At 41.9% G+C, this 27,564-nt stretch overlaps 1 protein-coding gene across 1 annotated transcript; it reads right to left on the bottom strand.

Moving 5' to 3' along the window:
• Positions 1–26,960, bottom strand: LY96 (lymphocyte antigen 96). Its single transcript, XM_075063079.1, has 5 exons — positions 26,553–26,960; positions 24,098–24,184; positions 22,633–22,761; positions 20,490–20,542; positions 1–189 (listed from the first exon to the last, which is right to left on the bottom strand). The coding sequence occupies exons 1-5, from the start codon at positions 26,659–26,661 to the stop codon at positions 151–153; spliced, it is 417 nt and encodes a 138-aa protein (XP_074919180.1). The 5' UTR covers positions 26,662–26,960; the 3' UTR covers positions 1–150.
• Between the last annotated feature and the right edge of the window lie 604 nt (positions 26,961–27,564).

Raw genomic sequence — 27,564 nt, 5'->3', positions numbered from 1 at the left:
GAGTATAAGTAATAAGGCATAAAAGTCAGACGTGGTTACAAAACAAATAAAAATAAAATGTAACAAATGTCTAACTTAACAACTAAGGCGAATTCAAAGCAAAAGTCTCTCATTACATGCTTCAGCAGTCTTACTGGCTGACTCTTTCAGTCAGGATTCTTCCCCCAGTCCAGTGGCGCTTCCTTTGTTCTTCAAGTAAAGTGAATGCCATGGGTAGAAAGAAAGAGAGAAATCCTTTGAGGCATTTGCTCTCCCTTCTTATAGTTTTCTCTTCTTCAAGAAGCATCCCCATCTGGGGTTCAGGAGACAGAAATGGGACAGGAACCCCAAGTTGTTTCTTTGTCAAGATGTAGATTTTTCTCCTAGATCCTGCCCAAGAGTGGCCACTTAACCAGGTGGTGGTCCATTTGATTTCATTGACACCAGGATGAAGTGTCAGCTTGCCATTTATCTCTGAGGAATTGGTTTGTGACTGCTCCCCAGACTTGGAGCATGTCAGAGCAATACCATACAAAGGAATCTTATGCGCTTACATACAATGTTGCCACACATATTTTACCAGGACAATAATGATCAGCAAAATATGTGTTTTCAAATGATACCTCACAACGCATACTTTGTACAAAATTTATCATAATCCTGTAAAAGGGATGAACACAGAGGTTTAGACAGTCACAATAGCACATTTCATTCATGGAACTGGTATAAGCTATACTGGAAAACAAACACTTTTACCAATATAAGCTGTCTCCACTAGGAGAGTTTGCTACTAGAGCTATAACAGTATATTTATACTGGCAAACCCTTTCTTGTGTAGACAAAGCCTAGGATAGAGCCCCTAATATCTTTCCTGAAATTAAATATTATTCTCCTGCAGTTACCTGTATACATTACAAGTAATTGTCATTGAAAGAGGAGGATTGAGCCACTCAATGTGGTGTGTGTGTGCAAATATGTATATAGGTGTGTGTGTTTGATGTGGTAAATTGAATGGGCAGTATGACTAGAGTATTTAGGATGCTTGTACCTTCAAGTCCAACCCTGGAAACATGGTGTTGTATCAAGAAAGTCATGATTGTTAGGTTTTTTGTTTGTTTGGGTATCACAAAGTATGTTAGGCCCTGATCCACCACTTAAGTACATACGTACACCATTGTGGCTTACGGGACTACACACAGGTTTAAAGTTACTGATGTGCTTAAGTGTTTTGCTGGATTGGAACGGAACCTTAATGCACATTTCAAAGCTTGTATGTGCTTAATGAAAAACAATTTTACAGGAGCTGCTTCTTTAGCTGATTACATATTTGGCAACAGAGGGTGAGGGGGTGAAGGAAAGCTATTTTTCCATCTGCAGTAAATCCTGACAGCTGCTTGAAAAGCAATAGTAATGAGAGAGAAAGATCTGTGATGGGTTTAGAGGTTCTGTTCAGATAAACACCCAAAAAACGTATCCTTACCTTCTCTATACCAAATCTTTGGGATCTGCAAAACTATGCTAGAACCCTGGGCAATAAAGAGTGTCTCATGGGATCTAGGGCTCTTAATGTTTACATTCGTGCCAGAAATATACTTTATACAGTTTTTTTTACACTGGATCCATATAGAGTATCATCAAACAATTTCAACATTTGATGAGGACCACATCCTGAAAAAAATCTTTCCAGAACCCCCTTTCTGGGCTTCAAACAACCCCTCAGCTTTTCCAAACTCACCATCAGAAGCAAACTCTGCATAGACCAGGATAAACCTACTCAAAGTGGCACCAGACCCTACCAGAACAACATATGTGAAACCTGAAGACATATCTCCAAGGCTTCATGATAAATACTCCCCACCAGTGTTCCCTCTAACTTTTACGTCTGTGTGCAAAATGAATTTTGTAATGGGCACCAATATGGAGGTGATATGTGGCATGGATGGAGCTGAGGGGTTTGGAGTGTGGGAGGAGACTTAGGAATGGGCAGAGGGTTGGGATGGGGGGGTGATGGCTCTGGCTAGAGGTGCATGCTATGGGTGGGGAAAGGGGATGAGGGGACTGGGCTCACGGCTAGGGAAGAGAGTTGGAGTGTGTGATGAAATGGGGGGGGGTTCTTGGGGTTTTCTGTCTTTTCCAGGGTTTGCATGCACAGGGGGTGGGACTCAATGTCCCTGGGTGTTACTGGTTTAACGAGGTGAGGGGAGAGGGAGTTTGTTGTTACAGAGGACCTGGAGAGGGGACCTTGGAACCCCAGCCCAGGAGACACAACAAGTTCTGGCCAGTGCGAGGACAAATGGGCTGCAGAGAGAGAACCCCCCAGTGACCTAACCAGCCGGTTTCCAGCCAGAGGAGAGCTGTGAGGAGAGGGACTAGGCCTTCCTGTACGACCGTTTACCTGGAGAGAAGACAATGGACAGAGGTGGGCTTGAGAGCAGAGATATCAGAGGCCGCAGCTGGGAAGCAGTGGGCTCGGGCTGGCAAGGGAAGCAGGCAGAGGCCCGCCTGATGCAGGGAGCTGGATGTGCGTTATGTGATGAGGCCAGGCCTGAGCCCTGAGAGTTTCCTGTGCTGTGTTCAATCTCAATAAACCCTCCTGTTTTATGCTGGCTGAGAGTCACTCCCGGTCTAGAGAACAGGGATGCATCAGCCCCTTCGGGGTGAGGCCCAGGGGTCCAGAGAGCATGGACTCCCGCGAGGGGCCCACGGCAAAGACAGCACTATCATAAGCCTCTTTCCCAAAATCGACCTTAGCGTCCAAATGTGGGTGCCTAGCATGTAACCTCAAGCTTAAATTACCAGCTTGGATCTCTATCTCGCTGCCACCAGCAGCAATTACAAGCGCCTGCCTCGCTCTGGTCCCCAAACTTTCCTTGGAGGGACCCCAAGACTCAGAGACTCTGAGTCTCACAACAAAGGAAATAACCCACTTCCCTTTCCCCCTCTCTCTCCCCACCCAGATTCTCTCTCGGCTAACCTGGAGATACTGATGCAATCTCTTTACATCACAATACAAGAAGCATGCTCCTCTATTCCACAAGAGACAAACCCCAAATACAAGGAAACAGAAATGATTCTCTCTCTCCCCCTCCCACAAATTCCCTGGTGCTGCAGAGCTTACCCTCTGTAGATCGTAACACAAAGAGAATTTCCCTCCCTTCGTTCCTAGCCTACCCAGAGAGAAAAAACTCAAACAAGTCTTAAAAGAAAAACCTTTTATAAAAAGAAAGAAAAAAAGACATAAGAATGTAATCTCGCATCAGTGTCAATACAGGCTATTCGCTTATAAGAAAATATGGAATAAACAGTCTGATTCAAAAGATATCCAATTGAAACATTTCCAGCACGCTAACACAATGTAAATACAACCAAAACAACATAAAGCCTATATTGTTTTTCTACCTGTACTTAAAATTTGAAACAGAAGATAGAAGATAGAAAGAACCTTCTCATAGCTGAAGAGCAAGAACAAAAGACTCAGCCCAAAAAATTCCATCCGGACTTGAAAAATCCAGTTTCCTGATTGGTCCTCTGGTCAGGTGTTTGGTTCCCTTTGTTAACCCTTTACAGGTAAAAGAAACATTAACCCTTAGCTATCTATTTATGACACAGACGTGCTAAGGCTCAGAGAGGTGTGGCTCCAGGAGGTGGAGGGGCCTGACCCCGAGGGAGAGTGGACCCCCGAGAAGGGCTGTCTCACTGAAAGGGGCACCCCCATGGACCGCACAGGGCCAAGAGTGGGCATGATCTGTGAGTCCGTGACACGGTGCAAGCTTTGGCTGGGGGGTGAAGGCTCTGGGATGGGGCCGGGGATGAGGGGTGAGGGAGAGGGCTCAGAGCTGGAGTGTAGGGAGGTGAGAGCTCTGGCTGGGGGGAGTGAGGGCTCTGGGGTGGGGCCAGGGATGAGAGGTTTGGGGTGCAAGCTGCCTCAGGGCTGTGGTGGGGAGAAAGGACTCCCCTCAGCCCTCTGTCGACGCAGCAGCTCGGGGACTGGTGAGAGTCACCTCCCCGCAGCAGCTCTAGTTGGGCTAGGCTGAGGGAGAGGCACCTCTACCCAGCCACAGCAGCTCCGGCAGGCTGGAGCTGGAGAAGAGGCACTTCTTCCCAGCCACAGCAACTCCAGTGGGGCTGGGCTGGGCTGAGGGAGGGGTGCCTCTCCCCAGCCATGGCAGCTCCAGCAAGGCTCGGTCAGGCCAGGGAAGGGGCACCTGTGCTTCTCCCCAGCTGCGGCAGCTCCAGCTGGCTTGGGATGGGACGGGCGAGGGGCACCTCTCCCCAGCCATGGCACCTTCGGCGGGGTTGGGCTGGGCTAGGCTGAGCCAGGGGAAAAGTACATCTGCCCACCTGTGCAGCCCTTGATAGCCTGCTGCGCAGCCCGCTACAAGTCACCTTTCAACATTCACGAGTCCTACACATGCTTATCACAACATACAGTATACCCCATTCAATGCATCAAATACCCCAATAACAACTAGTGTGTGAAATGAGACAATCTTATGCTCCTGAATGAACTCACACACAGAAGTGATAGAAGACTCAAACACCATATCACTCAGAGGCAAACACTTTTAGGGTGACCAGATGGCCCAATTTTATATGGACAGTCCTAATATTTGGGGCTTTTTCTTATATAGGCACCTATTCCCACTACCCCCATCCTGATTTTTCACACTTGCTATCTGGTCACCCTAACTTTTCACAAACAGTCATTCTATATGTAATCTCTCAGTACTTGTCCTGAAATACATCCTGCACAACACCTTCAAAAGATGAGCCTGGGAACTTAAATTCATAACTCTATTAAACACTAAAAAAATGGACTCAGTAGGGACACTGGTTTTATGGCTCATTACAACAACTTGTAACACACCTCACAGCCTGATAACCCTTAATTGCACACTTTAAATGCCTTTTGCATAATATCTAACCCTCAGTTGCTCAGTTTATTTCAAGAGACTTCTTACAACATGCATTACGCCTTATACTTAATCTGTCCCAACTTGCATTTAGCTCAGACACTCTGATTTCCTTCCCCAGACCTGGAGAAGAGCTCTGGGTAGCTCAAAAACTTGTATCTTTCCCCAACAGAAGTCAGTCCAATAAAAGATATTACCTCACCTGCCTTAGTTTTTTTCCATAAAATTTGCACAATTCAATTTCTGGTCCAAAGAAAGCCAGGACATGAAGAGGACAAGTGTAAGCAGAGTCAGGATGAGCGCTATCCTGACATCTGGTGGTGAATTGTACAGAGTGTGGAAAGAATTTTAAGAATGCATTGGCATCCATCCCCCCACTTAGCATAATCCCACAGCAGCCTGGGATGGTGATTTTAACAGCTCTGGAATCCCCAATTTCTTTGTTATTGGGGCAGGAGGAAAGAAAAAAGTTTGTCACCCTGATTGTGTGAATGGGGAGCTATGGGACTGCTTTGTGACAGAAATGACTCAACCTCAGTTGGGTGGTACTTGCTAAACATGGGACATGGGTTCCAAAACCCTATGAATGCAGGGAGGTTGGGGATTGGTGTGTGTACCTGATGGTATGGGCCCCTTTTGAGAGCCTGGAACACCAATTGCACGTTCTGCTCTCTCCACTGTTGAAGAGTAGAGCTAATTTTGATTCCATTAGGAGTCTATCTAGAGGCTGCTGAGCTAAATTCATGTTGGACCAATGATGCACCAGCACCAGGGCTCCCCTGCTAAGAGCTGAACTGAGATCATTGAGTGCTGTGTTAACTAGTGGGGGAGTCTGAAGACCTATTGTTAAGCGGCTGGCAGAGCAGAGCAGTTGCAGTGTGTTGGAGCAGCCCATGGAACAGTGAGCAGAGTGAAGCGGTTTGCAGGGGCGGCTGGAGGAGCAGCACAGCTGGTGTGGTGGAGCTGGCCGTGGTGAAGGCTGCAGCAGAACTTCATGGAGAGGTGGAGCAGTTGGCCCTGGCCCACGTAAGGTGCCCCTTAACACCCTCTGTGGACTCTCCCCCCATTTCCACCCAGGCTGGGGGGGGTAAAACTCTACAGATAAACTCTTGAATTCTGGGGTGGCACTGACCAGAGACTTTTGGGTTGTTGGACTTTGGGGTGATTGGACTTAAGACCCTAAGGGGAAAAGGACATTGCCAACATACTTGGGTGGGTTTTTGTTTAGGTTTGTGTTATAATCCTGTTTGTGTGTTTCTCCAATGGGATGCCGCATTGATTCCTTCCTTTATTAAAAGATTTGTTACACTCAGTCTCCGTGTTGCGAGAGGAGAAGTATTGCCTCCTAGAGGCGCCAGGGGGGTGTGGTATGTAAGTGTGCCAGGTCACTGGGTGGGGCTCGAGCCGGTTATGCATTGTGTTACTGAAACGGAACCCTGGATACTGAACCCGGCCCTTGTTGCTGCCAACTCAGAGGGGCAGAAGGGTTACACAAGAAAAGGAAAAAAACTTGACCAAAGTTTTTCAGAACCCTAAGCTGAAGGACAGGAAAGACTTCAGATCGGTTTGTAGTTGTTCTAACAAGTTCACCTAAGCCTAACTGGAACGGACTTCATTGGGCCCCTATGTGGAGCTTTGAAGACCAGAAAGCTTAAAAAGGGAGTAAGTTAAATGATGAGATTCTGAGAGTATTTTCTGTTAGGGCTCATGTCAAGTCAGACCTACACTATCTAATAGAGAAAACTTTTGTTAGGGCTGTCAGGTAATTAAAAAAATTAATAGCAATTTAACAACAAGAGAATATAATTTATTTAAATATTTTGGATGTTTTCTACATTTTCAATATATTGATTTCAATTACAACACGAATACAAAGTGTACAGTGCTCACTTTATATTTATTTTTATTACAAATATTTGCACTGTAAAAACAAAGAAAATAGTATTTTTCAATTCACCTAATACCAGTACTGTAGTGCAATCTCTTTATCATGGAAGTTGAACTTATTTCTACATTTGTATATACAAAAAAAACTGCATTCAAAATAAAATAATGTAAAACTTTAGAGCCTACAAGTCCACTCAGTCCTACTTCTTGTTCAGCAATCGCTAAGAAAACAAGTTTATTTACACTCTACAGAAGATAATGCTGCCTGTTCTTGTTTACAATGTCACCTGAAAGTAAAACAGCTTTGCATGGCACTTTTGTAGCCAGTGTCACAAGATATTTACATGCCAGATGCGCTAAAGATTCACATGTCCCTGGTACTTTCAAACCATTCATTCCAGATTTTGGAAGGCACTTCAAGATTTCTAAACCTTGGTTGAGCCTGTAGCTATCTTTAGAAATTTCACATTGGTATCTTCTTTGCATTTTGGTCAATTTTGCATTGAAAGTGTTCTTAAAAAAACATGTGCTGGGTCACATCCAAGAGACAGCTGTAACATGAATATACGGTAGAATGAGGGTAAAGGAAGCAGGAGACATACAATTCTCCCCAAGCAATTTAATCACAATTTAATTAGCATATTTTTTTTAACGAGCATCATCAGCATGGAAGCATGTCCTCTGGAATGATGGTCAAAGTATGAAGAGGCATATGAAACTTAGCACATCTGGCATGTAAATATCTTGCAACACCAGCTACAACAGTGCATGCAGATGCCTGTTCTCACTTTCAGATGACATTGTAATTAAGAAGTGGCCAGCATTATTTCATAAATGTAAACAAATTTGTTTCTCTTAGAATTTGCTGAACAAGAAGTAGGACTGAGTGGCATTGTAGGCTCTAAAGTTTTACATTGTTTTGTTTTTTTTGAGTGCAGTATGTAACAAAAAAAATACATTGCAGGTTGCACTTTCATGATAAAGATATTGCACTACAGTACTTGTATGAGGTGAATTGAAAAATACTATTTATTTTGTTTATCATTTTAAAGGCAAATATTTGTAATAAAAAATAATATAAAGTGAGCACTGTATATTTTGTATTCTGTGTTGTAACTGAAATAGATATATTTGAAAATGTAGAAAAACATCAAAAATATTTAATAAATTTCAATTTGTATTCTATTTTTTAACAGTGCTATTAATCGTGATTAATTTTTTTGAGTTAATCACGTGAGTTAACTGCAATTCATCAACAGCTCTACTTTTTGTAAAAGAAAACAAAGCAAACAGAAATATTTAAACAACTGACTCCAAGAAAGCCAAAATGCAAGTATTAAAGTTACATATGACATATACGTCTTCTGTAGCATTTGTGTTCTACCTTTTAAAATGAATTACATTTATATAGAAGTCTGTGTTTGTTTTTTACAATGCAGAGCCCTTTTTTAACCCAAAATTTTACCTTACATTTTACAAATTTTACCTTATATTTTTAAGTTTTTATATAGATAAACAAACAAGCTAAATTCTGTCTGAGTCTTGTGCATGCAGGTTAGGGGGCAGGTCACCTCTTGCCACCCATGTAAAGGTTGGGCAGAAAGTTGCCTCTAAGGACTTGTCTCCACTTACCATGGCTCAGCGCTGTGGTGATCGATCCACAAGGGGTCAATTAGTAGGTCTAGTGAAGATCTGCCAAATTGACCGCCTATTGCTCTCCTATCGACACCGATACTCCACTGGAACAAGAAATGTAAGGCAAGTCGATAGGAAAGTTTCTCCTATAGACCCAGCACAGTGTAGATATCACAATAAGTCGACCTAAAGTACATTGACTCCAGCTATGTTATTCACGTAGCTGGAGTTGCACAATTTAGGTCGACTTAAGCCTGTACTGTAGACCTGCCCTAAGAGTCCCCAGCTCTGTGAAGGAGGGCCCACTGTTGTATCCATGGCACTTTCCAGGGGATGCATCTGGCAGCAGATAATGCAGTGAGCACATGCTGCACCTTGCACCACCAGCAGTAAAAAGCACGCTAAAAAATGCTCCCTTCAGCATTCTTTCTTCATCTGCTGTGGCAGAATCTCTCAGGACCCCACTCCTCACTTCCAGCAGTAGAAATTAGCACATCCAAGGCAGAAGCCAAACTTAAATAGTCTAATACAGGGGTTCTCAAACTTGATTGCACTTTGACCCCCTTCTGACAACAAAAAATACTACATGACCCCAGGAGGAGGGACCAAAGCCTGACCCCACCTCAGCCTCACCATCCTAGGTGCAGGAGCCAAAGCTGAAGCCCAAGGCTATCAGCACCAGGCAGAGGACCTGTAACCTGAGCCCCACCACCCAAGATTGAAACCCTAAGGCTTCAGCCCTGGGCGGTGGGGCTTGGGCTTCAGTCCTGGGCCCCAGCGTGTCTAAGCCAGCCCTAGTGACCCCATTAAAATGGGGTCATGACCTACTTTGGAGTCCTGACCCACAGTTTTAAAACTGCTGGTCTAATGAGACCAAACTGGGGGGCATGGATAATCCCCAGCCCAGAATATTAAAGGAACTAGTGCATAAATTGCAAGCCCAATAGCAAGAATTTTTAATTAATCCATAAACTTGGGGAGTCATACCCTATAACTGGAGAATTGCAAATGTAGTGCCTATATTTAAGAAAGGAAAAAAAGTGATCCAGGAAACTACAGGCCAGTTAATTTTTCCTCAGTTGTATGCAAGATCTTAGAACAAATTTTAAAAGAGAGAATAGTTAAGAACATAAGGGTAAATGTTAAGTGGGATAATATGCAACAGTTTTACAAAAGGTAGATCATGCCAAACCAACTTGATCTCTTTCTTTGAGAAGATAACCAATTTTCTAGACAAAGGAAATGCACTAGATTTAGTCTACCTGGATTTCAGTAAAGCATTTGCAACAATTCCACATGGGGAAACTATTAGTTAAATTGGCAAATATGGAGATTAATATGAGAATCAAAAGGTGGGTAAAGAATTGGTTAAAGGGGAGACTACAATGGGTCATGCAGAAAGGTGACCTGTCAGGCTGGAGGGAGATTACTAGTGGAGCTCCTCAAGGATCTTAGTCTTGGGACCCATCTCATTTAGCATTTTCATTAATTACTTTGGCACAAAAAGGTGAGAGTGCGCCAATAAAATTTGCAGATGACACAAAGTTGGGAGATATAGCCAATACGGAGGAGGACAGGAATATCATACAGGAAGATTTTAATTATCTTGAGAACTGGAGTAAGAGAAATTGGGTGAAATTTAATAGTGCAAGTCAAGCACTTAGAGACTAATTATAAGAAATTTTGCTATAGGCTGGGGATGTACCAGTTGGAAGTGACAAAGGAGGAGAAAGACCAGGGTGTACTGGTCAATCACAGGATGATTATGAGCTGCCAATATGATATGGCGATGAAAAATGCTAATGTAATCCTAGGATGCATCAGGCAAGCTATTGCCACTAAAGGTAGAGAGGTGTTATTACCATTGTTCAAGGCACTGGTGAGACCTTATCTGGAATCCTGTGTGCAATTCTGGATTCCCATGTTTAAGAAAGATGAATTCAAACTAGAACAGGTGCAAAGAAGGGCTATTTGGATGATTAGATGCTATCTGGAGAACCTGCTTTTCAAAAGGAGATTTAAAGAACTTGGCTTGTTTATCCTAACAAATGAAGGATGAAGGGAGATATGATTCCTCTATAAATACATTAGCAGGATAAACACCAGGGAGGGAGAGGAGCTATTTAATTTAAGGGCCAATGTTGGCACAAGAACAAATGGATATAAACTGATAAGTTTAGGCTTGAAGTTAGACCGAGGTTTCTAACCATCAGAGGAGAGAAGTTCTGGAACAGTATTCCAAGAGAAGCAGTGGGTGTAAAAAAACTAAGTTGATAAGTTTATGGAGGAGAAGTTGTGTTGAGATTGCCCTCAATGGCATATGGCCCATCTGCAACTGCTATTAGCAAATATCTTCAATGGCTGGAGATGGGACACTAGAGGGGGAGGGCTCTGAGTTACTACAGAGAATTCTTTCGCAGGTGTCTGGCTGGTGGGTCTTGCCCACATGCTCAGTGTCTAACTGATCACCATATCTGGGGGCAGGAAAGAATTTCCCCCCACATCAGACTGGCAGAAACCCTGAGCAGGTTTTGCCTTTCTCTGTAGCATGGGGCACAGGCCACTGGCTCTTTTGAACTACAGTAAATGGTGGAGTCTGTGTAACTTGAAGTCTTTAAATCAAGGTTTGAAGACTTCAGTAACTCAGATAGCAGTTACGAGCCTATTATAAGAATGCGAGGGTGAATTTCTATGAGAGAGGAGCAAGGGCATGATTTGGACCACAGGGTGTATCAAAATAGTAAAAGGCCTGGTCTACATTTAAAAATGTGATTAACCTAGCTATGTCGTTCAGGACTGTTAAAAATTTGTACTCTGAGTGCTGTAATTAGGTTGACCTAACCCCTAGTATAGACAAAGCTAGGTCGATGGAAAAATTCTTGGAGAGGTGGATTAACTACAACAATGGAAAAATCCTTTATGTCGATGTAGGAAACATCAACAGTATGGTGCTGACAGCAGCACAGCTGCAAGACAATAGCTGTGCCACTATAGCAGTTGTAATGTAGACATACACTAAGTTATGCAGGACCAAATTCTGCCCTCAGTTATGCCATGAACCCTATATATATAGGGTTATAACTTCAGGGTAACCCAGGTGCAACTGAAGACAGAATTTGGCCCATAGTGTAATGATAAAACACAAAAATAAGGATATGGATCTACGTAGACATCAGTGATACAATAGCTAGCAATCTTCGATCATATACTTAAGATACTTTGAAAATTTCTTAGAAAGGTCTCCAATGTGTCTTATTTATCAGCTGGGGGCTCAACTATTCTGCATGTATTGAGGATTCTGTCTGTTAGCATATATAATAATAAGCATTCAGCTACAGACCTCCTGGATGATCGAGATACAAAAGAAGCACTTAAAGATGATAAAGTCATTGCAGAGAAACTAAATGAATTTTTTGCTTCAGTCTTCACGGCTGAGGATGTTAGGGAGATTCCCAAACCTGAGCCGTCCTATGTAGGTGACAAATCTGAGGAATTGTCACAGACTGAAGTGTCACTAGAGGAGGTTTTGGAATTAATTTATAAACTTAACAGTAACAAATCACTGGGACCAGATGGCATTCACCCAAGAGTTCTGAAAGAACTCATATGTGAAATTGCAGAACTATTAACTAAACCTGTCCTTTAAATGGGCTTCTGTACCCAGTGACTGGAAGATAGCTAATATAACTTCAATATTTAAAAAGGGCTCTAGGGGTGATCCCGGCAATTACAGACCAGTAAGTCTAACATCAGTACCAGACAAATTAGTTGAAACAATAGTAAAGAATAAAATTGTCAGACACATAGAAGAACATAAACTGTTGAACAAATAGTCAACATGGTTTCTGTAAAGGGAACATGTCTTTCTATTCTTGCATAGTTCTTTGAAGGGGTCAAACAAACATGTAGAGCGAGGGGGATCCAGTGGATATAGTGATAACTTAGACTTCCGAAAGCCTTTGACAAAGTCCCTCACCAAAGGCTTTTATGTAAATTAATTGTACTGGACAAAGAAGATCCTTTCATGGATTGAGAACTGGTTAAAAGACAGGGAACAAAGGGTAGGAATTAATGGTAAATTTTCAGATGGAGAGGGGTAACTAGTGGTGTTCCAAGGATCAGTCCTAACGACCAATCCTATTCAACTTATTCATTCAAAATGATAGAGAAGAAAGACGGAGAATATCTTATTGCCCTTATTTAAATCCATGGTAGCGCCCACATCTTGATACTGTGTACAGATGGGTCTCCTCATCACAAAAATGAATATCTAAGCATTAGAAACAGGTTTCAGAGAAGAGGGCAACTAAATGATTAGGAGTTTGAAATCGGTCCCATATGAGGAGAGATTAAAGAGGCTAGGACTTTTTCAGCTCGGAAAGAGAGCAACTTAAGGGGGATATGATAGAGGTATATCAATCATGAGTGGTGTGGAGAAAGTGAATAAGGAAAGTTATTTACTTGTTCCATAAATATAAGAACTATAGGCCACCAAATGAAATTAATGGGCAGCAGGTTTAAAATAAATAAAAGGAAGTTCTTCTTCACACAGCGCACAGTCAAACTGTGGAACTCCTTGCCTGAGGAGGTTATGAAGGCTAGGAGTAAAATAGGGTTTAAAAGAGAACTAGATAAATTCATGGGGGTTAAGTCCATTAATGGCTATTAGCCAGGATGGGTAAGGAATGGTGTCCCTAGCCTCTGTTTGTCAGAGAGTGGAGATGGATGGCAGGAGAGAGATCACTTGATCATTACCTGTTAGGTTCACTCCTTTTGGGACACCTGATATTGGTCACTATAGGTAGACAGGATACTGGGCTGGATGGACCTTTAGTCTGACCCAGTATGGCCGTTCTTATGTTCATATGTTTTTCCACAGATCTGTATTACAAAGCTCCAACACCTACAAGTTATTAACCACATAAGTTAACAAAAAACTGATGTATAAATATCTTTATTTATTTCCCATCACTTATTAGCTTCTGTCAACTTTTGGATATGTACTACATTAATGATCAGAACATATTCATTCTAAATTATTTTTTTAGCATCTGAAAACATTCCGAGAATAAGCAAAACTGCCTTGAGATAAAATAAATAATCCTCAAAACAGTTTCAGTGACAATGGTCCCTGAACACTTTTGTGACTTTAGTATTAGATTTCAGATAGTCACTAGAAACATTCATGGGGCAAACTGTAAAGTTCAAAATGAAGATAAATAAATATAGTAAGGCAGAAATCAATTACCAAATTTTCTGACTCCTTTTTTTTTGTTTATAGAATAAATTCAAAGGAAACCAACTTTAATATCCAATAGCTCAATTCAGACCTAAAATAAGAACTGCTTGTACACATCTCTTGGTGTCTGCAGAATTTAATGTAAGCATAAATACTTCATCATTACAGCTCTGAAGAAATTATTGTCTTGCCTCAATTAGTCCCTCACCTCTGTTTGTTATGCTGTCTAATGATTCTTTGTGACTTTTGTTTCAGATTTTCCAACTAAAATTCACTGGGGTCCAATTTATAAATGGAGTGGTTACAATTGTGTCAAAATGCTTTTTTTGGCACCCAGTTTGAAATACTAACCGCCCACTGTAAGCTAAAAGTAAAAACTTTAATTCTGCTTGTCTATCTCCTGATAGTTTATGTAATAGTCAGCAAGGGATTGAAAGTAATCTGTGAGATACAGCACAGCCTAGTGGCTATTAATCAGTTTACTGCTTTAACGCAGAATTTTCTATCGTTCCACAAAATATGTGCTCAAAATCCCCAACATTAACTCATTAGGAAACAAGAAGGAAGAATTAGTAGTACTGGCAGACAGGGAATTACGATGTTATTGGCATAACTGAGACATGGTGGGATAGCTCGCATACCTGGAGCACTGCCATGGATGGGTATAAGTTGTTCAGGAAGGATAGGCAGGGGCGAAGAGGGGGAGGAGTAGTGCTGTATGTAAAAGAGCTGTATGAATGCTCAGAGCTCCACTACGAAACTGGAAATGAGCCAGTTGAAAGTCTTTGGGTTAAATTTAGAGGGGAATGTCACAAGGGGGATGTTATGGTGGGTGTCTGCTACAGACCACCAGACCAGAAAGAAGAGGTGGATGAGGCTTTTTACAGACAACTAGCAGAAGTCTGTAGATCACAGGCAGGCCCTGGTTCTCATGGGAGATTTCAATTAATCGCTGATATCTGCTGGGAGAGAAATACAGCTAGTGCCACAGGCAATCCAGGAAGTTTTTGGAGATCACTTGAGGACAACTTCCTGTACAAAATGCTGGGACCAACGAGGGGCCTTGCGCCTCTCGACCTCCTGCTCACAAACAGAGAAAGGATGATTCGGGGAAGTAAGGGTGAAACGGCAACCTGGGCAGCAGTGATCATGACATGGTAGAGTTCAGAACCCTGGTCAAGGAAGAAAGGAGAGAAGCCAGAAACGCAAACCCTGGATTTCAGAAAAGCGCGATTGCAGCTCCCTTAGAAGAAATGATGCGGCAGGATCCCTGGGAAGCTGAATGAAGGGGATGGGTGTCCAGGAGAGCTGGCAGTTTTTTTAAAAGAAACCATAGCTAGAGCACAGGAAAATACCATACCCGATGTGGCAGAAAGAACAGCAAGGCGTAGAAAGTGCCCAGCATGGCTTAACAGGAACTCAGTGGTGAGCTGAAGCAAAGAAGGAAGCTTACAAAAAATGGAAGCTTGGACAGATTGACTGGAGGCATATAAGATTATTGCTCGGGCCTGCAGGGATAGATACAGAAAGGCCAAGGGCAATTTGAGTTGAAACTAGCAAGGGATGTGAAGGATAATAGGAAGGGTTTTACAAGCATGTAAGCAACAAGAAGAGGACTAGGGATGGTGTAGGTCCTTACTCAATGAGGCAGGTATCCTAGTGTGGAAGATATGGAAAAGGCTGAAGTACTCAATTCCTTCTTCACTTCAGTCTTTACGGGCAGGATCAACTCCCAGACTACTACACTGGGAACGCAGAGAGGAGAGGAGGAGAGCAGCCCACTGTGATAGAGGGTCAGGTTAGGGACTACTTAAGACGTTAGACGTGCACAAGTCTATGGGACCGGACGAACTGCATCCGAGGGTACTGAGGGAGTAGCTTATGTGATTGCAGAGCCGTTGACATTATCTTTGAAAATTCATGGCGAACAGGAGAGGTCCCAGAGACTGGAAGAAAGCAAATATAGTACCTATCTTTAAGAAAGGGAAAAAGGAAGATCCAGGGACTACAGACCAATCGTCTCACCTCAATCCTGGAAAAATCATGGAGCAAGTGCTGAAGGAATCCATCCTGAAACACTTAGAGAAAACAAGGTGATCAGAAGCAGTCACATAGATTCCCAAGGGTAAATCATGCCTGACCGAACCTGATTGCTTCTACGATGAGTGACTGGACTTCTGGATGGGGCAAAGCTGTTGATGTTGTATACCTTGACTTTAGTAAGGCTTTTGATACACGGTTCTCCACAGCATTCTCATAGCAAACTAAGGAAGTATGGGTTGGTGAGATGACTGACTGTAAGTGAGTGAGAAACTGGTTAGACATACATAGTCGGAGCTCAGCAGCGTGTAGGTACATCAATTCCTGGCCATCACTCTCTAGTTGTAACCAGTAACAAGTGGTGTGCCCCAGGGTCTGTCTAGAGGCCACGTTCTACGTCATTCACATAGACTCCTTCGACTTTCCAGTGCTCACATGTTGATCGAGACTTCGCTTGCCATTAGCTTAGTAATTTTGCGAGTATGCATCGATCCCGTCTCTGGTGGCGGCACTAGAGTGGTGGGACACGCGTCGTGAGGGGTCCAGGCGTCTCATGCGTGGGAGGGTGGACCGCTTAGACAATAATTCAGAGAGCAATAAGTGGGTCCATTGCAGAAGTTAGAACCTCATGACACAGTCTCACTCAAGGACTCATAGTGCTCTATACGTTCGCGTGCTACATCTATACGCGCCATGTTACAGATCCTCCTCATAGCTTGCTGATGCCATGCGCTGGCGAGTGTGTCTATGTAGCAGTGCTGATAGTGAAGTGCGTCCTTGCTGGGGCTCTTCGCGGTAGGTTGGGACAGCGTACCTGTATGTTGCCTTACTCTGTGTGTTCTTGTAGACAGAGAAAGGATATTCAGCTGTCTGCGGCTCGTATTTGGCCTGTTGCCGAGCAGCCGGATCGTAGTAGATGTAGATTTTCCTCCTCTATTCCCTCGGCATGGTCTGCTTTGGCAACATGCGCGCTACCGCAATTACTGAAGCCCCGATAATGTACTTTGTGATCCAGGTCTGTGGTCTCGACCCCCATAACAGAAAATGGGTACACAATTGGAGAGCGTCCGCGGAGCGGAGGGCCAACAAAATATTAAGGACGGTAGCACATAACTTATGAAGAGAGGAACTGAAGGAACTGGGTTATTTAGCTCAGAAGAAAGACTAAGGGGGGATTGATAGCTAACCTTCAACTACTTGAAGGGATGCTCTCCAAGGAGGAGGGAGCTAGGCTGTTCTCAGTGGGTGACGGAGGACGAACAAGGAGCAATGGGTTTGAAGTTGCCGTTGCGGAGTGAGGCTGGATATTAGCAAACTTCTGACTAGGAGAAGTGGTGAGTACTGGAATGGGTTTACCTAGGAGTGTAGTAGAATCTCCATCTTTAGAGCTATTTAAGGTCCGGCTAGACCGCACCCTGGCTGGGATTATTTAGGGAAAATGGTCCTGCCTTTAGCAGGGAGTTGGACTAGATGACCTCATGAGGTCCCTTCCAACCTTTTGATTCTATGATTCTATGATTTTATGATTCTATGATCTGACTGAGAATCTACCCTAACAAAAGCCTAGTATCGGACTGTGCAGACAGGAAACTTCCAAATCATACTGTATTTTGAGACAATGTTCCTGTTAATTTCCTAAGGATCACTATGTGATGTAGAATCATTAAGCAACTTTAAGGTGAACTGAAATCCTTTTTGGTCCACCTTGGACAAAATCCTTTAGTCCTTACTCCAGCAAAGTTCCCATCAAAGTCAGTAGTGATCTTGTCTGACTTCAATCTGCAGGCATTACCCTAAACTATTTATTGTGAAAATACAGAAGGCAAGATGACCTGTGGAACTTAACCACAAAAGACATAGTAGTAAATGCAGTGGTGGATTAGCCACCAGGCCAACAGGGGCCCCGGCCATTTGGGGGCCCTCGGAAGAATGTGTGGCCCTGCATCCTGACCTGCTCCTCCCACCCAGCACTCCTGCCAGGGAGTGAAGTCAGGGTGTGGGGGCTTCCCCTGATCCCCAGCAGGAGCACCAGATGGGCGGGGAGCACAGGGCAAGTCCCCACGCCCCAACCCTACTCCCTGGCAGGAGTGACCAGGAGATGGAGAAGGGCAAGTTCCATGTCCCGACCCCACTCCCTGGCAGAAGTGCCAGGTGGAGCAGGTCACGGATGCACATTTTTGCAGGGGCCCCCAATTGGCGGGGCCCCTGGGCTCAGACCCCATTAGCCTAGTGGCTAATCAACCACTGCTATTCACTCTTCATCGCTGCCCACTACCACTGCTGTGCCGTCCTTCACTCTGCTGCCATTGGCTGCTGTGCTGTCACTTTCTCTGCAACCACCTGTCTCTCTACTGCAACCTTTGCCATGTCCCATTACTTAACCCAGCTCTCAGTAATTTCACCAGTTAGCATGGAACCTCACTGCTAGTGCAGAGTGAGCAGTCTCTTTCACTGAAACACGGCCCCACAGCAGATCTAAGTCTCAGCACACATTCTGCATAACACAAGTGGTAGAATTGAAATACAATTGTAACTACATCATCATTTCAAGGTCATTCTGTAGATTAAACAATATGAATTTGTACCTTATTTTCACATAGAAATTTTGCACAAATTAGCTGGCCATTTGATTACAGCAAGTATATGAATGGATGAGACTATCCCTCTTCCTTATAATTATGCATTCAGTAAAGTGTATTTTGCATTACTCATGCAAAATCAGTCTGTTTATTATTTCAGTGATAAAATTCCAGTTCCTGGCAGCAGCTGTTCTTGTGTTCCTCGATGAATTGAAACAATCATCTTATTCAGAAATTCCTCAACCATCCTATTTTACTAACAAGGTAACATTCCTACACAGGATCAAATTCTTCTGAGAAGGATCAGTGAATAACGTTAAAAAAACCGTATATATTCCCTAAAACAAAGAAAAAAAAACATAATCTTGTTGCCACTTTTCAGCCCAGAAACTTGGGGGAGTAGACTAGGATGAGGAGCCCAGGGAGGGGAGAGAGAGGATAAGCTGGAGTTAACAATGGCAAAAAGAGTCAGGTTTGGGTGAAAACAGAGACAGAAAGGTATGCAACCGTCAGAACACATTCCCCTCCAGACCCTGGAATGGAAACCAATTCTTGAGTCTCAAAACTCCACTGCTACCAGCAAAAAGCTGTGAAACTCATTGGCAAAGTGTCTGTCTCATCCATTCTAGTGTTGGTCCACACAGAGAATGGCAACCTACTACTGCTATCAGTTACTTCATTTGCTCAAGTGGCAGAGGTCTGTGTGGTGGATCTAAAGGTTCCAACCTTGCTGACGACTGATGTGAGTGTCAGTACGATGAGATTTCTGTTTTTTCAGTTAACTTTTTTAAAAACTTGGGAAATTACATTAAAAAACACTATGTTAAAAGGACTTTATTAAGGTTGCAACATCAAGCACTCAGATGTTAGGAAATGAAGAATTAAGATTACCTGTGAAGTGCCTTTTTGTGTATATGCATTATGATGCAGCCTTTCATTACATGATCACATATTACTTTTTGCACAGGATCCTGGTCTCATGTGGTCACTGGTGGGCCTGCTCTGATGGTGGAGCAGGTCTGTGAGTAAAGACTATTGTCTGTAGGATGCCTGCCTTATGTAGTGCAAAAAATGGAAGGTGTGAATGAGGAAGGGAACTGTTGGAAGAGAAAAGGTGGTTTTGTAGTTAAGGCAGTTCAGTGCTGCACTGGAGAACTCAGTTTCCTCTCTGCCTCTGCCACAGAGTTTGTGTGTGACGCTGGCTAAGTCACTTAAGAATGGATTCGCAATAACTAGGGTCAGATCAAATTCACTATCCATTTTTGTAAATTTCACGGTCACAGCATTTTAAAAATCTTCAATTTCATGGTTTCAGGTATTCAAATCTTAAGTTTCATGGTGTTGTAACAAACCATAAATATGTATTTTAAAATGACAAAATGTAAACCTGTAAAGCCCTTAAGACTCGGTATTTCTCAAACCAGAGGTCCTGACCAAAAAGGAGGTCGCAAAGGCATTGTCGGGGGGTCACTATACTGTCACCAGTACTTCTGCGCTGCCTCTCTGTGACAAAAGGGAACTTGGAAATGGGGAAGAGGAGGAAAAGAGACATGGAAAAGTAACCTGGAAATAGGGAGAAGAGGAAAAGAGAGAGAATATCTGAAGTGAGAAGGATAGGAGTGTGCATGTTTGGAGGCCATCTGGAGAACAAGGAAGAGCAAGTTATTTCTGTGGGCAGTAAGGGAGGAGAGGAGAGAACCTGAAAGATGGAATGAGATGGTTATAGATGGAAGGCAAGGGAACAGTTGGAATGGTACCTACTTAATGTTAATAGGGAACATATTGGCCACTGTTGGAAGACAGATACTGGACTAGATGGACCTTTGGTCTGACCCAGAATGGCCATTCTTATGTTCTAATGTTCTATAGTGGCAGTTTGTTTTCTTATTTACACGATATCACTTATCCTTCCAATATGTTAAGAATGATTTGTTTGTTTGCTTGCATTAGACTTGTTATATTACCTATGCTAATTTTATTTCTTAAAATAAAGTTTTCAGAGATCTATATATAGAGGGACAACTTGAGTTCACCTACCACTCAAGTACAGTCATTCCTGAGGTAGGAAAAAAACAAAAATTGAGTAAGGAAGTTGTTCTGTACAGTTTTGGTCCAATACTATTTTCAGGGGAAGTATACATGTAAGCAAGCTATTTTGCAAATTTTTGTAACCTTTAACATATGTATTACATATAGTATATATACTTTGGAGAGTACCTTTGGCAATTTCATCTTTAAACCGCTCATTTCAAATGTTGCATTGAGCGTCTCTGAAAAATAGGGACAGTTATAAAAGAAGTGGTTATTTATTCTTGGTCCTTAACAACGATAAAGTAAACCATATATCAGAGGGGTAGCTGTGTTAGTCTGGATCTGTAAAAGCAGCAGAGAGTCCTGTGGCACCTTATAGACTAACAGATGTATTGGAGCATGAGCTTTCATGAGTGAATACCCATACATACCAATGAAGTGGGTATTCACCCACAAAAACTCATGCTCCAATATATCTGTTAATCTATAAGGTGCCACAGGACTCTTTGCTGCTTTTAAAGTAAACTATGCCAGTTAAATTTCCATTGACTTCAGAGGGAGTTGGATAGAGACCTTATTTCTTACTCTATTTAGGTTTTCCTTAAAGTACAGACTGCAACTGGAAAATTTGTCTGGCCTGTGTCAGTGGTCTGGAGATCATTAGTGCATGCATTCAAAACTTAATTGACACTATATAACTCTGACCCCTCTACTAATCTACTTGTCTCTGTCACCTTCATCACCAGCTCCCTTTCCTCTGCCAGTGATGCCATTTCAACTCATTTATCTGCCTCTCCCACAACCATCTTTGCACATTCTGTCACATCTGCCCCTTAGTAAATGGAATTAAACCATAAGGCCACTACTCTCACCTCCTCCAAACCTACTCCTACCATGATGCCTTCAAAAGATTAGCCTGAGATAATGGTTAGGTTGAGGATCAGTTGAGAGTAGCAGATATTCATTTTTTTAAAAAGGCAAATATTGATTGCATGATTTATACATCATCCTTCATTGCTTGTACTTTTGTATGTTGAGTTCTTTGAGTTTAAGACTGCATCATATTATATGTTTGGATAGTACCAAGCGTATTGTTGGTATTACACTAACCATAATACATGTAATTGTGTATGTTTGTGTGGTGTGATGAGCTGTCTTTAGGTCACATCCTTCCCCCCAACAGAAGATGTGGAGCCCTGCTACTTGTGCTGAGGTCATTGTAGTGCTACCAGCATTTAGAGCACTTTACAAGGGACAATTGTCCAAATAAACTGGGGTTCTAGAGGCTGTTATAGTTCGTAGGGTCTGTTAGGTCTGCATGTGCATTCTGGCGAAGTTTGAGACTTGCCTGACATTTTAAAAATGTTAACAATTTAATTTATTCTTTGTGAGGCAAGTAAACAATATTATCCCAATTTTACAGATGTAGAAACTGAAGCCCGGGAAGGTTAAAGCCAAAAGTTTTAACCTTGGTGTGCGTGTGTGTGTATATATATATATATTTGCTCAGCACCTCTGAATATCAATTTAGGTGCATATGTATATATGTATATGTGCACCTAAATCGATATTCAGAGGTGCTGAGCAAATGCAGCTCCCATTGACATGAGAAAGAACTACAGACTCTTCGTTCCTCTGGATTTAGTTGCCTAAATTTAGGTGCTCAAGTTTGAAAGCTTTGGCTTGCGTGACTTGAACAATGCCAAAAAGAGTCTGTGTTATAGCTAGGATTAGTCCTTTGCCAGTTGCCCTCAGTCCATTGCTTAGCCTACTGAATCATGCTGCCTTTACTGATACTGAGCTGCCCCCTTCTGGCTGCTCAGCAGATGCACTGGCTCAGCTAGAGGCAACCAGCTGGTATGAAATTTGTGGTGTCTCTAGCGCTATCAATGGTAGGCTGGACAGAAATTCTCCTTTACTTTTCTAGGTCCCCCAAATTAGGGGGCCCGCAAAAACTGGCTGTGGCTGTGGTTAGCATGGTTTTATATCACCATCTAGAACTATTCACAGACACAGAAATATCACATGCTGGTCAGTTAAACAGCTTTCTAATGAGCCTGCTAGCCAGGGCCGACAAGAGGAGGGGAAGCTGGTACAAATTACCAGGGCCCGGCACTCCAGAAGGGGGCCTGGGGCCTGGCTTCCCCAGCTTCATCAGCCCTGTTTAGCTGGTCCACCCTTGCTGGGGGGCCCGAAAAAAATTTTTCGCCGGGGCCTGAACCCGCTCTCGGTAGCCCTGCTGCTAGCAACAACAGTGTTTAAACAGGACTGTAGCTAGCAGGGGTCTGTTCCCTGTTTTTCAAAGAAGAACTCTCAAGTTTATGCTTACCTCCCTTCAGAGTTCCACAAAATGAATAGTCATCATCAAATCCACTGCAAATAACTTTTTTCTGTGCTAATATGTTTCGAGCATCATACCATACATTCACACTGCCCTCCAAAAAGATTATATCACTCCCTATTAAAAATAAGCAAAACATAAACTGATGAAATCTCCACAAAACACATTCACTCCCTACATGAGGTGAGAATCATGCACATTAATGGTGACTAGAATATTAAGCTTAGTACTCATATAGGCTGCAACTTAGCAAGATGTTTATGTACGTGGCTATTGGTTGGAAAATTATTTTTTACTCCCCACAAAAAAAAAATTCAGATTTTTTGGAGAGTGTTGTCAAAAAACAAAAAATAATAGAAAAAAATTAGTTTAAAATGACAAATTTTCAAGTTTTTGGACAAAAAAATTAAATTAAAATTGGAGTTTCCACTGAAAGAAATCTGTTATAACTGAAAAGCCATTTTCCATCCAAAAGAAATATGGAAAGTTTTTAACCATTTCCAGCGCTTAGACATATGCACCCAAGTTGTTCCATTGAAGTTAACGATCTACACAGATGATTAAAATTAGACACATGCTTAATTACATTGCTGCATTGGGGCTCTCCCTTCAAAGAGATCCACCAAGATCACATATCCCCTATCAGGGGACTGCTGGGTGACACTGAATCATGCTGTGAAGGACCTTGAGTAGACGACAATGAGCTAACACATTTTTAAAGGTGTTAAATCCTATCCACACTAGCATTCAAAATTGTGAGTTAAATGTGTTAGCTAATACATTTTTAAATGCAATCTATTTTTCTAGTTTAGACAGGGACTTGGGTAGAATGCTGAAAATCTCAGACACATAGGAACAGGCACTCTCCTGGCACTTCCACTCTTCTCCTAGCACATATAACATCTGCCAAAAGTCTCTTCTTTCCCGATAAACAGCCACTCCATCTTATTCGGTTATGAAGTATAAGTTCTAAGGACCAAACTTTGTTGTGTATTTGTAATGTTTTTCATATTATTAAAACACCATAGCGAAGATTGGTTTGAATTTGGCATTTAATGCAGGAATATACTTTGAGCCCAGTTTTCTAAATTGTTTTCTAAATTGTATGTGAGCAGTTATGTGCCTAATTTATGCGCAAGAGTCATGAATGGTTGAGTAACTGCATGAGCAAATGGAAAGTTGCACACACAACTACTTTATTAGTGTGTAAAATTATGGTAATTGCATGCACAAGTGAGTCACATTTTAGTGCATACATCTTTACATAAATGTGTTAGAAAATCAGACTCTTTGTATATCACCATAATTTATCTTTTCATGTTTAATCATGAAAAATTTCTCCTAAATAGCCTTCTCATTTAGGATAGAGGTTTAGAGATAGAAGTGACGTATCCTCCTGCAAATACAGAATTTAATCCCCCAAATTTGATGGAAATAACAAAAAGTGACTTACTTGGAATCAATGAAAGAGTAACTTTCCAACGAGTTTCACTAAAGGAACAAGGTACGATATTAAGAAAGAAAACATCGTCCATAGAATCTAAATTAAAAAAATGTAATAAAGTCAGCATGAATAGCACTATCCATCAAAAAATGTTTGTAAATGATCCTTCTAGATGCCTTCTTACAGGCAGAAATAACATCATTCCACTATGAAATTAAGTATTAAGAACAGTAGGTTGATTGGGTTGAGAATATTTGTTACAAACACACACTGCTATATTTATGTATGTTTTGAAGACATGCATTTTGCACACTATCATTGAAGGGAGGCTATTAACATGATTGTCAGACAACAATATCCCCATACACACTGGAAGCCTGCTAGCAAGAACAGTGCTTAAACTTGGTTGTCACTAGCACTGCTTCCAATATACTGGAATCTTAGTAGATTATTCTATATCATGGTTTGTACGTTCTACAAGATGCAGTTGTCAGTGTAAAATACAGGATATAGTACAAAATGCACTGCCTGTTCAGTGCTGGAAAGCCTATTATTTCACATTTTTATAAGAAGTCATCAACCCACCTCCATCTCCACTCCACCTCTAGAGAGAATCCAGTTCAATACTTCTGTTTTAATGACAGAAATCATGTCAGGTTAGTTTATTTGTACTGTCTTTACAGGATATGATGCACTATTTTATCCATGATGAAAACATACAGTAACTCCTCACTTAAAGTCATCCTGATTAACATTGTTTCGTTGTTACGTTGCTGATCAATTAGGGAACATGCTCATTTAAAGTTGTGCAATGCTCCCTTATAACGTCATTTGGCAGCTGCTTGCTTTGTCCACTGCTTGCAGGAAGAGCGGCCCGTTGCAGCTAGCTGGTCGGGGCTTGGAACCAGGGTTGACTGGCAGCCCCCCATCAGCTCCCTGCTCCCCTAAGTTCACTAAAGACTGGGTCAGCTTACTTAAAGGGACAGTGTGCATTTATCTCTCTTTCACACACACAAGGTGTGCATCTGTCTCTGTCTGCTATGCTGTCTTCCCACCCCCCTCTTGTTCACGCTGTCTTGTCTGAGAAGCTACATTAACAACAATGTGTTAACCCTTGATGGCTCAGCCTAGTGCTAGTTCAACATTTAGCAGCAAGGCATTCCCTGGGAAATATCTCTCCCTCTTCCACCCTCTAACTTCACCACCTCAACAAAGCTTCACAATCATCATAGCTGTGAACAGTATTAAATTGTTTATTTAAAACGTATACTGTGTGTATATCTATATAATATATAGTTTTTTGTCTGGTGAAAAAAATTTCCTTGGAACCTAAACACCCCCCATTTACATTAATTCTTATGGGGAAATTGGATTCGCTTAACATCATTTTGCTTAAAGTCGCATTTTTCAGAAACATAACTACAGCGTTAAGCGAGGAGTTACTGTAATCTGATGGAGTATCTGGGGAGTGCTGAGAATAGGGACTAGGTTGGGATATAATGTACTGTGGTGTTTACTGGTTGCTATGCTAACTGTTCTTACTGTACTCCGCTGCTGGCTGATATTCCTAAGAGATTGTAAATTGTATTGTCAGGGAGGCTAAAGCTCATGCATAGGCATTTAACATTTTAACATTTTAACAAAAAGAAAATAAATGCAAAGTGGTTGTAACAGCCAATATTCTCTCTATGTCTTAGGTTATAGCTCATTCTTACTAATAATACAACATGAGAGATGTGTATGGAACTGCACAAGACATGACACCTGCCCTGTGGAATGTACAGTCTAAGGCCCTGATCCTACACCAAGCATCATGTGGGCAGACTCTTCTGCCCACAGAGTTCTGTTGACATCAGTGGGGTTCCTTTTGGGTGACTCAGTGCCAGATCATGGCCTAAATTAGAGCCTATCTACCACAGCAAAGGAGTAGGGGCAACAGAGGAGGAACAATTGCCCCCCCCCCCCACACACACACACTTCTTCTTCAACTTGTACTGAGTTAGCTGTCCCACAGTTTCACAAGTTTCCAGGGCCAATAGAAACTCACATGAAAATCTATGTAACAGTAAATTTGCTGCATTTCTTGTCCAACTTGATTAACCATAGCACTAGAGAAGCATATTTAAATTCATCTTTTAAGTTTTCCCAAAGTCACCACACACATGACTGTCCTGATCAGAAGCTAACCTCTCTTCCATCCCACACCTTCCGCAACATACACTGGTAATATCTATGAATGCACAGTGTAATTGCTATCATACAGAAATTGCAGAATACTATAAAAAATATACCACCCAAGCTACCAAAAAAGAGCAAAATTATTCTTAAATCTCTAGTGAGTCATTTCTTTATCTTTCTGGACTCCTCAAAGAAGCAAATACAAGAGAAAGAAAGACAAGTGTTTGCTGAGAGGATATCCATTCTTGTGCAGACACCACTGAAAATAAAATACTTACTTACTTACCACAAAAGGAATATGATATTTCAACATCTGAGGAGTTGCAAATCACGTTTTTTCCTTGTGATTCAGTGAATCCAGAAGTAAATAGGATGAAAAAAATAAGCTGTAACATGCTTGCATAGCTTCAAGCCTTTTGAAAATAAAGGGGGTGCTGTCTGGGTGAATATTTTACTTGAACACTTTGTTTTCAGGAAAGAGGAACAAAGTTAGACTTAGTCATCATGAGCCACATGATTGCTGGGGGGGAGTTGGTTTTTGTTTTTTTTGTGTTACATTTCCTCAAATTCTCTGTATGCTTAACTTGATATTTTACTGAATTTATGCCAGCTATCTTTGTAATAAAGTTATGGGAAGAAGGGGAAATTCTTTTTTTTCCCAAGGTGATCACATTTTGGATTGTATTAGCAAAGTGGTTTTAAGCCACAAACAAATAATGAAAGAGAAAATATTTTACACCAAATAGGGAAGTTGAAAAAATCTAAATAAATGATGACCGCAATTACATAAAAGGAAGTGTAGTTGATTTATCAGAAGTAGCATCTCAAAGCATAATTACCATGGCTGAGGAGAGCTTTGCTGTGTAATTTAGAAATTTAGAAAAATCTTTATTCACCTGATTTTAAAAAGTTCACTTTCTTATTGAGCTACATTAGCCAAAGATTTTCCAAGAACATATTTCACACACAGCTTACCGTCACTAAGAAATCTTAGTATTTGTAATAAAATTGCAAGGAATCTAATTAAATGACAATGTCAAACCTAGCAGGGACAAGGCTTGACCGTGACTAGCTGACATGATGCAGAAGATGACCATGTCATCTAACATGTCAGAGATAAAATTTCTCGATACTTTAAATGACTGCTTCATGGAGCAACTGGTACGGGAACCCACAAGGGGAGAGGCAACTCTAGACTTAATCCTGAGTGGAGCGCATAAAATCATGAGTGATGTGGAGAAAGTGGATAAGGAAAAGTTATTTACTTATTCCCATAATCCATAGAACTAGGGTCACCA

This window comes from Chelonoidis abingdonii, chromosome 2, assembly GCF_003597395.2.
Source record: "Chelonoidis abingdonii isolate Lonesome George chromosome 2, CheloAbing_2.0, whole genome shotgun sequence".
In the NCBI taxonomy this organism is placed as follows: domain Eukaryota; kingdom Metazoa; phylum Chordata; order Testudines; family Testudinidae; genus Chelonoidis; species Chelonoidis abingdonii.
This window is presented reverse-complemented; position numbering and strand designations above follow the sequence as displayed.

What these genes read in the sequence shown, in the direction of transcription:
- LY96 (XM_075063079.1), bottom strand. Translation starts at nt 26,661, where the DNA reads ATGTTACAGCTTATTTTTTTCATCCTATTTACTTCTGGATTCACTGAA. An exon ending in TACTCTTTCATTGATTCCAA is followed by an intron (nt 22,762 to 24,097) that starts GTAAGTCACTTT and finishes TATTTTTAATAG; the next exon opens with GGAGTGATATAATCTTTTTG. An exon ending in TAAAGATGAAATTGCCAAAG is followed by an intron (nt 190 to 20,489) that starts GTACTCTCCAAA and finishes CTTTACTTGAAG; the next exon opens with AACAAAGGAAGCGCCACTGG.